Source organism: Notamacropus eugenii, chromosome 3, assembly GCF_028372415.1.
Source record: "Notamacropus eugenii isolate mMacEug1 chromosome 3, mMacEug1.pri_v2, whole genome shotgun sequence".
In the NCBI taxonomy this organism is placed as follows: Eukaryota; Metazoa; Chordata; class Mammalia; order Diprotodontia; family Macropodidae; genus Notamacropus; species Notamacropus eugenii.
Window position 1 is genome coordinate 183909914 of NC_092874.1, and position 17127 is coordinate 183927040.

The following is a 17127-nucleotide window of genomic DNA, read 5'->3' on the forward strand; positions in this document are numbered from 1 at the left end:
TTGTCTTTCAAATCCCTTCATAACCTGGCCATTTTAGGCTTCTTACACCTTACTCTCTTTCCCATTCTCTGCAAACCAGTGTTTTTGGCAGTTACTTAATCATGATGCTACACTTCTCAATCCAGAGCATTTTTACCGCCTGTCCCCCATGCCTGGAACACTCCCTGTCCTCATCTCTACCTCCTGGCTTCCTCTAAATTTCAGCTTAAGTCCCAACTTTTTCATGAAGCCTTTCCCAGTCCTTAATCTTAGTGCCTTCCCTCCAAGATTACCCCCATTTATTCTGCATACTTATGTTGTTTGTACATGATTGTTTGCATATTGGTTTCCCAATATGCAGTATGAGTGTGAGCTCTTTTAACATAGAGTTTTTGTACTCCCAGCTCTTAGCACAGCACCTGGCACATAGTAGGTGTTTAATAAATTCTAGTTGACTGACCAGTGCCCTTAAAAGTGTTTCTTTTACACTTAAAATTACTTACATTTTAAAAATATAAATACTTCTCTGGCTGTTTATAATATTAAACCATTCTGACGCAAGTGAGGCATCATTCAAACAAAGAGATCGAGGTTGCGGAATCCACACTACAGATCATCTTCTCTCCAAAACTTTCTGAAATCCCATAAACTATTTCTTCATATACATTTTCCACAATTTGTAGTAGACCCAAGTTCTTTCCCCACTCTAACTATCAAAATGTTCGTCGATAATGGAGGCAATTTCTTATTACATCTTTTGACAATAATAACAAATTTCTTCCTTTAAATAAAAGCCCTCCCCCGCTTTTCTTTTTAACTCTTAACTGCTCCATATGGAAAGGGTCTTAAAGAGACAGGGTATCTTCCATTTTCTCTTTCTGTACTAATTGAACTTCAGAAGAGCTCTACCTAGAATCACAGCAGGAGTTTATTGTTAGATGTATAACTATGCTACTCTGCCCATGAAAAAGCCTGGGCGTCACCTCAATGTAAGTAAGGTCTTTTCCTTGTCAAATATATAGGATGCCTCTTAGATAGCAGTGCGAAAACTACTCAAATATTTCTCCAGTCACCTGACTAAAATTGATAAGCTTATACTCCCATGCTAATTTCAAACTTCTCTGGCAGTTAGGTGGCACAGTAGAGAGAATGTTTGGCCTGGAGACAGGAAAACCTAAGTTCAAATCCAAGCTCAGATACTAACTAGCTGTGTGACCCTGGGCAAGTCATTTAACTCTGTTTATCTTAGTTTTCTCATCTGTAAAATGAACTGGAGAAGGAAACGGTAAACTACTCTAGTATCTTTGTCAAGAAAACTCCAGTGTGGGAATGAAGAGTTGTACAGGACTGAAACTACTGAACAACGAAAACAATGCCTACCTTTGTGAGGATCAAATGAGATATTGCCGGTACAGTTCTTAAAACGGTGCCTGACGCATAGTAAATGCTATATAAATGCTAAACTACTCTGTCCTGAAACTAAGACAACTTGCCACTTGAAGATGAGATTCATCCCCATTTTATTAATATCCTTGTGAATCTTATTATTTCATAGTCATATATAAGCCAGTTTGGGAAGATATTAAAAATTTTCCCTCAGGTACCTGGCATTGTATATTGTGAGGAGCCTGCTTAGCCTAATGTTACAGAAGCAGTTAAAGTGTGAGTAACCTAATGCCATATCCTTTTTATTTGGATTTGAAAGTTACACTAATGCTATTTCCCCTATTTCCTGATTCATGTTAACAACCCTTTGATACTAATAATTTTAGCAATCTTCTTGAGAATAGAATATGTTCTAAAAGTTCATTTTAAAGTCATTTATCAGTAACTTGGAACATTTTTTTATTAGAAAAAGTGGCAAGTTTCCCATTATAGTTCACAATAGCTTCTGGCTGCCAGTAGCCAAGATCAGTGCTCGTCCCAAGGGACGTCACAGACTATAGAAAGTTGTTTTATTTGTGTGGGTGTTAATAAATAGAGTATCTATAAGGCACTTAATTTTTTTTTAAAAAAGCTTTCATATGTTTCTTATTTTAAAATTCTCATAACAATTGCAGAAAGTTCTCAATTTTTTGACAAACAGGTTAATTGTTGTCCTTTGTTCTGGAAGAGGAAGGCACCATTATGTTAGGGTCAAGTTACAGTTTGTACAACTCTGGCTGAATAGATGAATACAAGCTTGGAATGCTCTACCACAGGTGAGACACATGGTCCATGTGAACATTTGAGGTGGATTCTCTAAATTTGTGCATCTTGGGTTTCTTTTGAGCTATTTCAACCCCATGTCTGCTGAGGACACATCTTGCTGGGTGGTCCTGTGCCAATGTCTCCCATGTCACACAATCAATCCCAAAGTTCTTCCAGGAAACCTTGAAAGTGTCCTTGTATGGTTTCTTCTGACCTCCACGTGAGTGCTTGCCTTGTGTGAGTTTTCTGTAAAATAGTCTTTTAGATAAACATACTTTTAGTATTTGAACAATGCGACCAGCTCATCAGAGTTGTACTCTCTATAGTCATGTTCAGATGTTTGGCAATTTAGTACAAGAAAGGACCTCAGTGCCTAGTACTTTATCCTACCAGGTGATCTTCACAGTCTTCCTAAAGACAATTCAAGTGAAAGTGATTCAGTTTCCTGGCATGGCGCTGGTTTCACAGGCATACCACACCGAGGTCAGCACAGTGGCTCTGTAGACCTTCAGTTTGGTAGTCAGTCTGATATCTCTTCTCTCCTACACTTTCCTTCACAGCCCCCCAAACACCGAGTTAACTCTGGCAATGTGCATGTCAGCCTCATGATCAACATGTACTTCAATGTGGCACAGTGGCCGCAGCCCAGTAAAAAACAGATCAGCTTAAATGGTTAAGTTCAGATTGCTAGTTGGTGGTAGGACTGATTTTGTATCCTAGCTGTCCTACTCCTTCCACTATTTTAAATATTACTACTATACGTTAGATTTACATCCAATGGAACGTGGCTTCCAACTTTGTTATCCCGTGGGTTTTTATTTCATTAATCTAGTTACAGTTGCCATTGATTTTACAAGGGACTGGGTCCACCTAGTGGCCGAGAGGTATTTCAGCAATCATTTTCTCATACAAAGACTACTCTTTGGGTGTTTTTGTTTTGTTTTGCACTAATATTTCAGTCGTGATTGATTCTTTGTAACCATATTTGGAGTTTTTTTTGGCAAAGATACGAGAGTGGTTTAACCATTTCTTTCTCCAGCTTATTTTGTATATGATGAACTAAGGCAAACAGGGTTAAGTGACTGGTCCAGGTAGTAAGTGTCTGAGGCCAGATGAGTTGGCCTAACTTCAGACCTGGTTCTCTATCCACTGTGCCACCTAGTTGCCCTCTATGAGTGTTACTTTGTGCCTAAAAGACTTGCATTTTTTTCTTACTTGTTCCGATGACCAGGATTAGGAAGGAAGGGCTTCTGTCAAGATCTGAAAGTCTGTTTTAAAATAAACATGGTTAAAATAATGTTCATAAGAACCTCATGGTAGACAGACTCAGTGCTTCACTGAAATCTAGGTTCCAGACTATCTAAGACTATTCTTTGGCTACAGAGAGAAACTGAATCCATTTCGATACTCTAGCAGTGGTAGATTAAGTTTGGAAGAGGGTAAGTCCTGAATTCCTCTTGTATTGGGAATGGGATCAAGGTGGAGAGGAATAGGAATACACTGTACTATTTTAGAAATGAAGCTGTAGGTGTTTTCATTTATTTAGAATGCATTAATTTCCTGGTGAAATGCATATCATTTTGAATATCATTTTGTATTTTTTAGGATTTTAGTTTATGAATGAGTAATAAATAGAGAACAAAGTTAGGTATAAAATGGATAATTTTGATTACATTAAACTAAACATTACAATTTTGTACAAATAAAACAAATGTAACTGATATCAGGAGGAAAGCAGAAAGTTAGGGAAAATTTTTATAGAAAATTTCTCAGATAAAGGTCTCATATCTCAAATAAATCAAGAATTTTGTTAAATCCATAAGAATACCAGTCATTCCCTAGTTGATAAATGGTCAGAGAACAGGCAGTTTTCCAATGAAATATCATATGAAAATTCTCTAAATTATTATTGATTAGAGAAATACAAGAGTCCTGGACTTAGATCAAGGTTTCTTAACATCGTGTGTATGTGTGATGTGCCTGTAGACTTTCTCAGAGAAGTTTTTAAATGCTTCCAATAAAATATAAAAGATTACATAGGAATCCAATCACATTGAAACAGTTACCAAAATATTTTTTAAAAAATTCATGGACCTAAGATTAGGGAACCCTTATTGGAAAGCAAAACTGAGTTCAAGTATTCAGTTTCCATATCTGTAAAATGATATCCACCTTACAGGATTCTTGTGAAGGTAAACTGAGTTTTATTTTGCATTTCTCTAATTGTTTGATATTTGCAACATCTTCTCCTTATGACTATTGATACTTTAAATGGTTTTCCTTAAAAACTGCCTATTCAGTTTTGTTTTGTTTTTGAAAAACATAAAATAGATGTCCAAATGACTAGTATCAAAAATTAAAAGGTGAATTTACAATGAATAAGAAGAAATAAAAGCAGTTATTGGGAGCTATTTCATTCAAATATATACCAACAAAATTGACAGTCTAAATAAAATAGATGAATACTTATAAAACTATCAAATACCCATGTTAAAAAAATAGCAGATAGAGTATTTAGATAATTCTATCTCTGAAAAAGAAATTGAATAAAACAAATTAATTCCCAAAGCAAAAAACAAAAACACCAGGACCATATGGTTTTACAAGCAAATTCTACAAAACATTTAAAGAGCAATTACTTTGAATGCCACACAAACTATCTGTCAAATTCTTTTTGTGACATAGATATGATCTTGATATTTAAAGCAGACAGAATCAAAGCAGAGAAAGCAAACTATAGACCAACACTCCTAATTACTATTGATGCAGATGATTTTAACAAAATATTAAGGAAACCATACCAACAAATTAGAAAGACTATATAATATGACAAGGCTGTATTTATTCCAGGAATGCAGGACTTGTTTATTATTAGAAAAATGTAATTGAACATATTAATAAAAAACAAAAATCATATTGTTTTAATAGATGCAGAAAAAGCTTTTGAGAAGCTATGTCACCCATTCCTGTTAAAAAAAAAAAAAGACATGAGACAGCATAGAAATTAGCATTTCTTTCCTTAAAATCATAAGTAGAACCTTTCTAAAACCAAGAGACATCACTATATAGAATGGGGATAAGCTAAAGGTCTTTCTAATAAGAACAGGGGTAAAGCAGTAATGTCCATTTTTGCCGTTACTATTCAATATTGTGATTAAAATGCTACCACTAGCAACAAGACAATAAATAAGCATAGACAAAGAGGAAATAAAATCATCTCTTTGGAAGAATATATTATAATTTACTTAATAAACCCTAGTGAGTCAACTAAAAACCAAGTGAAACAATGAACAACTTCAGCAAATTTTCAGGATATATAATAAAACACACAAATCATCAGCATTTCTGTATGTTACTAACAAAAATCTATCAGGAAGAGATAGAGAAATCCCATTTAAAAATAACTAAATAGTAAAAAAATATTTTGTAGCCTATCTGCTAGGGCATATGCAAGAACTATATTAACACAATTACAGAATGCTCTTTACATAAATAAAGGCAGATCTAAATAGTTGGAGAAATAGTAACTGCTAATGAATAGGCCAAGCCAATATAATAAAAATTATGATACTGCCTAAATTAATTTACTTATTCAGTGCCATACCAATTAAACTGTCATTTTATGGAGCTAGAAAAAATTTATCTGGAGAAACAAAAGGTTAAGAATATAAGGGAATTGATGGAAAGAAAGTGGGAAGCAGGGGGGGTCCATCAGTGCTAGATATCAAACTATATTACAAAGTTATAATCATCAGAATAATTTCACACTGGGTAAGAAATAGAAAGGTTGATTAGTGGAAGAGGTTAGGTACAAAATATACAGAAACAAGTAGAAGTAAGTTAGCCAGCACAGTAACTTCATGTTTTATTTACCTAAAACTCCCAGTTCTTGGGGCAAGAACTCACTATTTTTTTTAAAGCAGTCTGGCAGAAAGTAGGTCTAGACCAACATTTTATAATGCATACTTGGACAAGCTCCAAGTGGGTGCATGATTCATAATTCATACATCAAGTATAACATCATGCACAAATTAGAAGAGCATAGAAGAAATTACATGGTAAATGTATGGATATGGTCAGAGTTTATGACCAAACAAGGAACTGAGAGTTTTGAAGGTGGTAAAATGGACAATTTTCATTACATTAATTTGTTTTTCCACAAGCAAAACCAATGCAGTTGAAATTATGAGAGAAGCAGGAAATTGGGAAGGTGGAATCCTCAAAAAAAGTTTCTCTGATAAAGAGCTAATTTCTTTTTTTCGGGGAGAAGCATTCCCACATTTATTGGAAAGAAGGAAAAAGTAAATATTAAACAGCTCCTCTTGGTGTTTTCAAGTTCATACCAACTGTGGGCTGGGTAACTTGCAGGTTGGACAAACTACCAAAGTCCAGGAGTTTCAACATTTCCTTGGTATCAGGATCCACTTTAATGATTTCCTGATCCAAAGCAGAGACCTCAGGGACACAGTTATCCCTCCTTTCTCTTTCTTCTTCCTGCAGTTTGATGGAGATACCTCTCCCAGAGCCTCTCTGGATCCGCTTCATCAGATGAGTAACATATCCCGCGATCTTGTTGCGGAGCTTCTTGCTGGGGATGATGGCGATCTCCTCACACACGCGCTTGTTGGTGTGGAAGTCATTGCCCAGGCGCTTATAGTACTTTTCGATGATGACTCGCGCTGCCTTCTTCACGGTCTTGGTGCGAACACGACCCATGTTGGCTCCGGAGGGTGAAGGGCTAAAGTGCTAATTTCTAAGATATATAGGGAAATCAGTCAAATTTATAAGAATAAAAGTCATACCCACAAATGGTAAATGGTCAAAGAATATAAGCAGGCAGTTTTCAGAGGAAACATCTAAGCCATCAGTAGCATATGAAAAAATTCTCTTTCATAATTAAAGAAATGCAAATTAAACCAGTTCTGAGATACCACCTCACATCCACCAGATTTTCAAATTCAACCAAAAAAAAGCAAGTATAACAAAGCTATCTCTCCACATGAAGCATGGGGTGTCTTGATTTGGCTTTCAGGGAGCAGAATTGATACATTCTTAGCGCTTCTTCTTCTTCCCACTCTTCTCCAAAGGAGACTTCAATTCCTGCCAGGAGAGGAAAGTGGGAGGTTGGGACCAGGAGCTTGGTCACTCTCTTCTCTTGAGAATTAGGGGCTTCTAGGCTAGAATTATATCTATTGGTTCCCTTAAATATTTAAATACCTATAGTAGGTAGTTATGGGTTTGAGGTTCAAGTTTAATTCTTGATAACTATTTCTTAAAGAGGCAGATGGCTCAGTGGATAGAGTGCTGGGCCTGAACTCAGGAAGATCTGAGTTCAAATATGACCTCAGACACTGACTGTGTGACCCTGGGCAAGTCACTTAACCTCTGTTTTTCATTGGAGAAGGAAATGGCAAACAATTCCACAATGTTTGCCAAGAAATCCCATGGATGGTATTGGTGTGCTGTGGTCCACAGGGTCATGAAGAATCAGATGTGACTCAACAACAATTCTGTAATGGGGAAAGGAGAATTCTAAGCTTTATATTTTAAGGCTTGACTTCCTTTCTGTCAAATACTAATTCTGCAATGAGTACATGTAAGAAATAACAATGAAACCCACTTGTCAAAGTTAACAACGAAACAAATCACAGAAAGAGAAGCAACTCTCCCTTTGGGGGTGAAGGTATCAACTCAACCAACAGAGAATACCAGATCCCACCCAAGAGGAAATTCCCTAAAGTCTCTAGTGTAGCAAGCTGGGAATGGAGATATGATCAAGGTTATACACGTCAACTCCTTCTCAGTATCTTTTTTTTCTTTACCTTCAGCAACCTGAAGTAGGATTGAAATTGTTCATCTTTTCTCTTGAAGGTGGTAGGCAGAATAACCTGAAGAGCCCCAAGAGACTCCATTTCTCTTCTCTTCTTTAGCTAACTCCTTCCCTCATCCAAGCACTTATTTTGATCTGCAGCAATGAGAAGAGAATCCCATACCAATGGGTTTGGGGGCTCAGGTTACAGAATACAACATATTTATAGTATGAAGGGAAGGTAATCACAGAGGTAAATTGGGAAAGAGAATGGGAAAGTCTTCTGCAGAATGTGGGATTTGTGCTGAGTCCTGAGGGAAGCCCGGGAAACTAAGAGGCAGAGGGGAGGAGGGAGAGGATTCCCAGCACAGGGGACAGCCAGTACAAAGGCACAGAGTTGGTAAACTTAAGCACAAACAATAAGTGAGCTAGCATAACTAGATCATATGGTGTGTAGAAGAGAAAGAAGTATAAGACGCCTGGAGAGATGGGAAGGGTTGGATTATAAAGGACTTCAAAGGCCAAACACAGGATTTTATATCTGATCCTAGAGGTAAATATGAGGCACTATGGTTTATTGAGTGACATAAGAAGACTGCTTTTGGGAAATCACTCTGGCAGCTGAGTGGAAGTTAGATTAGAGTGGGGAGAGGCTTGAGGCAAGGAGACAAATTAGAAGGTTTTTACAACAATGCAAATGAAAGGTAATGACAGCCTTATATAAGAAAGGTGGCTTTGTAAGTAGAGAGAAGGGGACATATATGAGAGATGCTGTGAAGGGAAAATGACAAGATATGACAACAGACTGGATATGTGGGTTATATGTTGAGGATGACACCCAGGTTATAAGTCTGAGTGACTGGGAGAATACAGATGCTCTCTATAGTAACAAGAAAGTTGGGAAGGAAGAGGGTAGATTTTGAGGAAAAGATTATTGAGTTCTGTTTGGGGCATATTGAATTTGAAATAGTTATGCGTGTATCAGTAAGTACCCCAACATACACAGGGAGACAGACTATCACAGGTTCTTAAATGTGCATTTATAAAAGGAAAGGCAGCTTTTGAAGAGTGAACAATCACTTTAATCAGTTCAACATACAGAAAAATATAAGCAGAGAGATAAAGACCAATAGACAGGGCTCTTACTGCCTGAATCAAAGCAATATTGCCTTACAATTTACATATATCCCTGGATTGAGATAGCCTTTACATCTGAGCAGTCAGGGGGGTCTGAACATATGGCCACTCAGAGTCTCAACCAGAAAATTACAAGATCCTTCTCATAAGTGGACCCCCAAAGTAAAATACTAACCTCCCAGTATATGTAACTAAGACTTGGTTTCTGATTGGCTCAGAGTCAGCAGGTATGAAACCCACATGACTCAGCACAGCTGTGAACCATCAGGGCTCAAAGGGGATCGAACCCTCAGGTGCTCACAACTCCAAATAAACAAATCCCACCCATCTTGCTGCCATAATGGGATATGCAGTTTAAGATGTCAGAGGAGGGTGGTGATGTGGGACTACATCTCAGGAGAGAGATTTGTTATTTTTCAGTTGTTCAGTCATGTCTGACTCTTCATGACTCCATGGACCATGGCATTCCAGACCCTTCTAGCCTCCACTATCTCTCAAAGTCTGTTCAAGTTCATGTTCATTGTTTCCAGGACACTCTATCCCTCTCATCTTCCGCTGTTTCCTTTTTCTTTCAATCTTTCCCAACATCAGGATCTTTTCAGTGAGTTCCATGTTCTCATGAGACCAAAGTATTTAAGCTTCAGCTTAAGTATTTGACCTTTCAGTGAATAGTCTGAATTAATTTCTTTAAGTATAGATTGATTTGATCTCCTTATTGTATAAGGGACTCTCAAAAGTCTTCTCCAATACCACAATTCAAAAGCATTGATTCTGCGGCATTCAGCTTTCCTTATAGTCCATCTCCCACAATCATACATTACTACTGAAAAAACCATATATTTGACTGTATAGAACTTTGTTGGCAATATTATGTCTCTGCTTTTCAGTATGCTCTCTAGATTTGCCACAGAGTTCCTCCCATGCAGCAAGTGTCTTTTCATTTTGTGGCTACAGTTGCTGTCTGCAATGATCTTTGAACCCAAGAATATAAAATTTGACGCTGCTTTCATCTATTCTCCCCTCTATTTGCCAGGAAGTGATGGGACTAGTTGCCAAGATCTTAGTTTTTTTTGGCTATTAGGCTTCAAGCCAACTTTTACACTTTCCTCTTTCACTCTCCTCAAGAGCTTTCTTAATTTTTCTTCACTTTCTGCCATTAGAGTGATATCTGTATGTCTGAGATTGTTGATATTTCTCTCAGGAACTTTAATTCCAGCTCTTGATTCATCCAGCCTGGCATTTCGCATGATGTACACTGCATATAAGTTAAATAAATAAGGTAATAATATATAACCTTGTACTCCTTTTCCAATCTAAAACCAACCAGTTGTTTCATGTTCAGTCTAGTTGTTTCTTGGCCTACATAGAGGTTTTGCAGGAGACAGTTAAGATGATCTGGTACTCCCATCTCTCTGAGGAATTGCCACAATTTTGTTGTGATCCACAAAGTCAAAGGTTTAGAGTAGTCAGTGAAGCAGAGGTAGATGGATCACTGCTCTGTTGTGATGGAGGGACTTGTGCAGCTCATTGAAACTATGAAATATTCCATGCAGGGTTACCCAAGATAGGCAGGTTATAGTAGAGAGTTCTGAAAAAAGGTGATCCACTGGAGAAGTAAGTAGCAAACCACTCCAGCAACTTTGCCAAGAAAACTCCACGGAGGAGAAAGATTAGGGTTGGGTATCTAGGGCTAGGAATCATTTGCATAGAGATGATAGCTGAATCTATGGGAGTTGATGAAATCATTAAGTGATATAAAGGGGAAAAAAAAGAGGGCCCAGGAGTGAGCCTTGTGGGACACTACTAGTTAGTGATTATAACTAGAATAAACATCCAGTAAAGAATATTGAGGAGTAGTCTAAGAGGTGGGAAGACCAGGGGAGAATAGTGTCACAAAAAGTTAGAAAGGAGAGAATGTCCAGAAAATTGTGATTATCAATGTTAAAGTTTTCAGAGATAGAATGAGAAAAAACTATTAGATTTGGCAGTTAAACGTTCATTGGTAACTGGAAAAAGCAGTTTCAGTTAGATGAGGAGTTCAGAATTCAGATTACAAAAGGTTTAGAAACTGAGAGGAGACACAGTGGAGTAACCCAGTGTGAATGGCCCTCTCATGAACCCTAGACAAGAAGAGGAGAGATAGGCATTGATAACTACTGGTGTTGGGCATTTCTAGTGAAAATAGGGCAGACATTGACATTTTTGTAAGCTGTGCATAGGAACCAGGACAGAGGGAGAGGTGTGGGTGAGAATGGGGATGGGGTGATTATAGTAGTTCTGCTAGAGAAGATAGTAGGATGGGATCAAGGAATAAATGTAGAAGGATTTGTCAGGAGTAAAGGAGATGGTAGGGAAATTTGCCTGAGTGATTTGAGAAGAGGAGTAAAGAAAAAGAGGGAGCTTATGGTAAATGACACCAGTTTTGGAAGATGAATTACGAAGCAAGCTTCTTAGCTTAGAGAATGGGGGGGCGTTGCTTTGGGTACCTGAAGGAGGAATGAAAGTAGCTACTGTGGTACTGGGATAGCAAACAATTAGAGAGTTATAAAAGCATTGCTTTGCCATAGTAAAGACTCAATGGAGGTTATGTAACATAATTTTGTAGTGATCCAAATAAGGCTTTGTGATTTTCTCCAGCAGCGTGTGAAAAGGAGTGAATGAGGTAGATAGGGGAGTAATTCATGGTTGAGATGTGGCAGGGTATTGTTAGTGACAAGCAAGGCAGCAAGGGATTCAAGGATAGTGCAGAGTTGAACTGGATGAAGGATGAAGGATGAAGATAGAGAAGAAGGTCTTGCCCCTACTATATGCAATTAGATAAAAGTCCTCATAAGCCAAACCTAAGTCTATTTGGCTGCAGCAGGTGGGACCCAAATGACTTAAACAAGCACTCTGAAGTTGCTCCCTTACTTATAATTCTGCCTTCCTATCCCCCCTCCCCAGTCTCCTGCAGACATTACTTCGACAGCATCTGTTTCAGAGCATACTTTTGCATCTTCCACAATGGGTTGACAAAAGCCCCTGATATTCTTAGGCATCAACTCCAGTAAGACCTATTCCAGAAAAATGATTTAAGAATGAATACTAAAATATTCTCTGTGCATGAGGTTGCTGAAACATCTAGTAGCCACTAGGTGGACCCATTCCCTTAGAAGAGCGATATTGGCAAATAAAACCAGATAATGTCATACAATTACACCAGATGACCAAAAGCAGGAAATTGCATTCATTTGAATATAAAACCAATGTATAGTAATGTGTGATGTAGTGGAAGGAGTAGGGGAGTTGGTTTCACAAATTGGTGCTCCCACAGAGTTGCAGATTATAATGTATGGTTAAAAGTACAAGTAGAATAAATGGTCTATCAGTATATAGACCTTAGGAAGGTACTGCAGATGGATGGTGAACTGAATAGGAAAGAGAAAGTGCATTGGTTTGGAGTTGGGAAATTATACAGTGCTTTTAAAGGATTCCAACCTCCCTGAAAGGAAAAGTCTTTAAAGAAGTCTTTTAGTCTTCAGAGTCTTTAAAGAATTAAAATTTGGAGGTATCAAAGAGCAACAGAAAGACCTATTTTGGCTATAAATGGGCTGTATTGTGTTATCAATGAAGAAATACCCATATGACAATGTAAAAAGAAACCCAAAATGTATATGACCCAAAAATGAGATTGGCTAGTCACATAGCGGGAGTGAGAGATAACAAATGGACCACTTAGGAGCCTTAATAATATAACTTGATATCAACAAACTTGAAGAGAGCTCCCAGTACCATAATGGGTAGATATTCCATGGCAGACTTATAGAACATGAAGAAGACTTGTCACACATAATGAGAAGGTTTAAATGGAATGCCATCTACACCTACTGGAGTTGTTAGCTACATCATTATGATCACAGATCAAAGTCAAGTCAACAAGCATTTATTAAGAGAGGATTCTGGGAAAATGGCAGAAAATTCCAAGTTATCAAGATTTTCCCTCACAAAAGAGATAAAAGAACTCCTTAGGGGGAACAAAGTCCAGCTAAAAATAAATAAAAATAGGGGCACAACAGAGACCTTCCTGGGACAATATGAGAAGATCAGAAGAAAAATCCAAGGATGAGGTTTGGCCCCTGTAAACATCTCCAGGGTAGGGTCCCCTTTAACAAAAGATCAGAGCCTCTTAAACAACAAGCAAGAAGCCCTGAGGTTAGTTGGTTTGAGAGGCTGCCTTGGCTCTAGCCACAGAAACTTTTACTACGGAATAGTGAGGGGAAGATTGAGGGGATCTCTGCTGACAAAGAACCCCAGACCCAGCTGTGATGCAAAGAGCAGGAGGGTGGAGATAGGGGAAGAAGGAACCAGAACATGCCTGGTGAGTGCAGAAGCAGGGGGGCAGAAAGTCCCTGACTGAGTCAAGAGGCACCATCCCCCATACCCCAGGGCTAGAGGTGATTACAAAAATTAAGCTATTATCACAAAAAAAATGCACAGGCAGAGGAGAAAGAATCCAACCATAGAAAGCTATTATGGGAATAGAGAAGCTTGGGGTTCATCTTCAGAGGAGGATATTGAAATAAAAAACCCCAAAGAATAGGATCAACCAGTCAATAGTCTGAAAAGAATTCATAGATCTTTAAAAAAGACTTTAAAAATCAAATGACATAGATGGAGGAAAAATTTAAAAAAAATTAATAATCCAATAAAAACAAGAAGATTATGAAAGGAAAGCCAACCAACTAGAAAAGGAGATCCAGACTCTTAAGGAAGAAAATGACACCTTGAAAATTAGAATTGGGCAAAGTGAAGCCAGTGAAATTATAAGAAATCAAGAAATAATTAACTAAAATATGAATAGTGAAAAATATAAGAGAAAGTGAAATATCTTATAAGAAAAACAGCAGATTTGGAGAATAGATCAAGAAGAGAAAACATAAAAATAATCAGAATAACTGAAAGTTGTGATCAAAAAAAGAATTTTGATATAATAATACAAGAAATAATTAAAGAAATTGTCCTGAAGCATTAGAAGGTGGGAGTGGGGAGTAGAAATAGAAGAAAAATTCATCGATTGCCACTTGAAAGAGATCCTATGAGCAAAACTCATAGGAATATCATAGTCAAATTCTGAAACCCCCCCAGATCAAGGATAAAATACTAAAAGCAACAAGAATAAAACAATTCAAATATGATGGTGCCATAATTAGAATCACATAAGACCTAGCAGTAAGGACATCAAAGGACCACAGATCTTGAACACTATATATCAAAGAGCAAAAGAACTGGGGCTCTGGCCAAAAATATCATACCCAGCAAAGTTAAGCATAATCTTGAATAGAAAAAAATGGACACTTAATCAACTTTCTGACTTTAAAGACTTTATTTTACAAAAACACTTGAACTTAATAGAAGATTTGACGTACAAGAGCCAAGAGAAATATAAGGTACATACCAAAGACTTATTTTAAAGGAATTCAATGACAGACCGTTGACTTTTTATAGAAGTAAAATGTAAAACCTATGTCTAAGATTCTTATTGGTAATTGAAATAAGAAAAATTGAGGTAAAACTGAGTAAGATGAATTTTAAAAGTAAAACCATTTAGCAATAGCTAAAGAGTTCCTAAAGGGCAAGAGGAAGAATGGATACAGAGGAATTAGATGGGGAAGGAGGGCTAGTAGTTCTGGTAACCTACTTTCATTGGGAATGGATTTAAGAGGGAATAGTACATACATATTTAGAAAAATATAAAAGTCTTCTAAATTCAGAAGAAATAAAATGATAGGGGGATAGGGAAGGAGAGAGGACAAGGAAGGGATCTTTTGAGAGAAGGGTGAGGGAGTAGGTAAAAGGGGGGGTATAGAAGGGTGTTTATATTTATGGGAATGGAAGGATAGGGGAGGGAACCTTGACGGGGTGTAAGCAAATAATAGGAGGGCAAGGTAGCAGGTATAAGTAGAGAAGACAGGAGGAATAGGAAACAAGAGATATGCACAAACATAAAAACAAATATCAGAAGTAGAATTTGGGAAAGTATATGTCAATATGATATGTCTATATGTAAATGTGTATGTATATAGCTATAGCCATAGAAAAACATATCCAAACTCCCCTTTCTTGGGGGAGAGGGAAGGACAAAGTAAAAAAAAGTGCACAGAAGAGAGCAAAAGAGAAATTAGAAGGAAGCAAAGAAAAGATGAACCGTTCTCAACATGATGTGCATTATTTATCATATAGGCTTTCTTGAAATGAAAATTTATTGTTACATATTTTGAGTCCTCTCTTATGCTCTATGACATGATTTTCTTCCATTCTTACTTTGTATTTAAGTTCTAATATTTAAGTTTACGATATGTTTTTCTTTATTTTCTCTATTCTGTATTTGTGTTCTGGTGTTTGAGTCTAAAATAAAAATTTTAAAAACCCCCAGCATTTCTTAAGCACCTATGTGTCAATTACTGAACACAAATACAAACAAAATCAAAGCTACTCCCTGCATATGCTCTCATTGGGGAAGACACATAAGAGGAAGCTGAAAATGGGGGTGAGGTATCTGTACAGGGTTATCTATGGTGGAGAAAGAAATCTACTCAGAAGGGGATCCTGGAGAGGAATGGAGTGAACATTAGATGTTTGGAATACTTCCTTAAAATGGAAGTTCTGAGAACAGCTGGCCAGTCAGACGAAAGGGCTATCTCTGCAGAGCTTTTCTAGTGTGAGAAGGTTGCTTAGGAATGATGATAGAGACAACTTTCAAAGTGAGAATACCATGGGGTGGGAATCTTCTGGATTGGTAAGTCTGCAGATGAAATCACTGATTCATTTTCAGAAATGCATAAACTGTTTTTCACTTAAACCTTCTCATGAAACAATATGAAAGACATTCTATGAGATAACTATCTGGGTTTAGAAGTATAGTCAGGGGTGTAGATTTTTTTTCTCTTTGAAGTTAACTTGTCTCCAATGGGGGACTCCATGTGTCATCAGGTTCTAACAAATTGACCCACAGGACAAGATGAAAATAAAGTAGATCAACCGTAGAAGCTTACATATCTGAATTGTTTGGGATGAGATATGAGAAAATCTACAGTTCACATGTCCCAGGACTGTTTGTTTCTTCCCTAACTTTTTTCCTACTACACTCACCCTTAATGACCTTGGCTTCTGGTCCCATAGTGAAAACAAACAAACAAACAAAAAGGAAAACAGAAGATATATATTACCCAATTTGCAATTAGTAAGATTCAAATATTCACATCATATTTGAAATTGAACCCATCTTCCTCTCATGAAGAAGGAACTGACTCAGATTATATCTCTTTTGTTTTTATTATGTGAGGTGCCTGAACCAAAGAATTCATTACCCAGTAGCTAACTTGCTGCTGCTGAACTTCTCAGCCATTTAGTTCTGTAACAGCAGTCTCATTTTTTTTAAAATTTTTGGCCAAAGGCTTTCCAGCCTATTAGAACTCTCTCAGATCTTATGCTGCCCTGGCATATTCTTCAATTCTTGGAGGTACTTCCACATTACAATAAGGCATCAGAGTAAGTCACATCTTTTTAAATAAAGTAATCAAACTAGGAAAAGGTCAGCTCTGTTATTTTAATCCCTAAACATCCAGTCTAAGTTTCTTCAACTCTAAGTCATTTGTTTGATGGAGTTTTTTGAGGTCTCAATAGCATAATATTTGTTGTTTTCTAATGCTTCCCATAAAAACCACCCTCTCTTTTGATCCAGTTCTGAATGGGAAAATACTAGGAACAAATCACTGGAGAAGTTTCTATTTCTGCCTTTGCTCCCCAGCTGATGACCTAAAAAGCAAAGCCTTGACAGAAAGCACATGTACAGACTGTATTTCATTTTCAAAATTAAAATGAATGACCTTGTTCACGAGTGAGCTAGAAGGAAACAAGGCTTTGGATATTCTTGATGACCAGACAGAGTTCACATCCTCCCATATTACCTTTGTAACTATACCCACTGGGAAATGTGTTCCTTCCTTTGGTACTTAGGCAATAGCTAAGAGTCA

At 37.3% G+C, this 17127-nt stretch overlaps 1 protein-coding gene and 1 long non-coding RNA gene across 3 annotated transcripts in view; one reads left to right on the plus strand and one right to left on the minus strand.

Moving 5' to 3' along the window:
• The window catches only part of LOC140533595 (uncharacterized), a 31531-nt gene that overhangs the window by 8017 nt on the left and 6387 nt on the right, over window positions 1-17127 (plus strand). The gene's annotated exons all lie outside the window — the stretch shown is intronic.
• Window positions 6419-6914, minus strand: LOC140533593 (small ribosomal subunit protein eS17-like). Its single transcript, XM_072653525.1, has one exon. It carries the CDS (start codon window positions 6883-6885, stop codon window positions 6478-6480), a length of 408 nt encoding a protein of 135 aa, XP_072509626.1. The 5' UTR covers window positions 6886-6914; the 3' UTR covers window positions 6419-6477.

What these genes read in the sequence shown, in the direction of transcription:
- LOC140533593 (XM_072653525.1), bottom strand. Translation starts at nt 6,885, where the DNA reads ATGGGTCGTGTTCGCACCAAGACCGTGAAGAAGGCAGCGCGAGTCATC.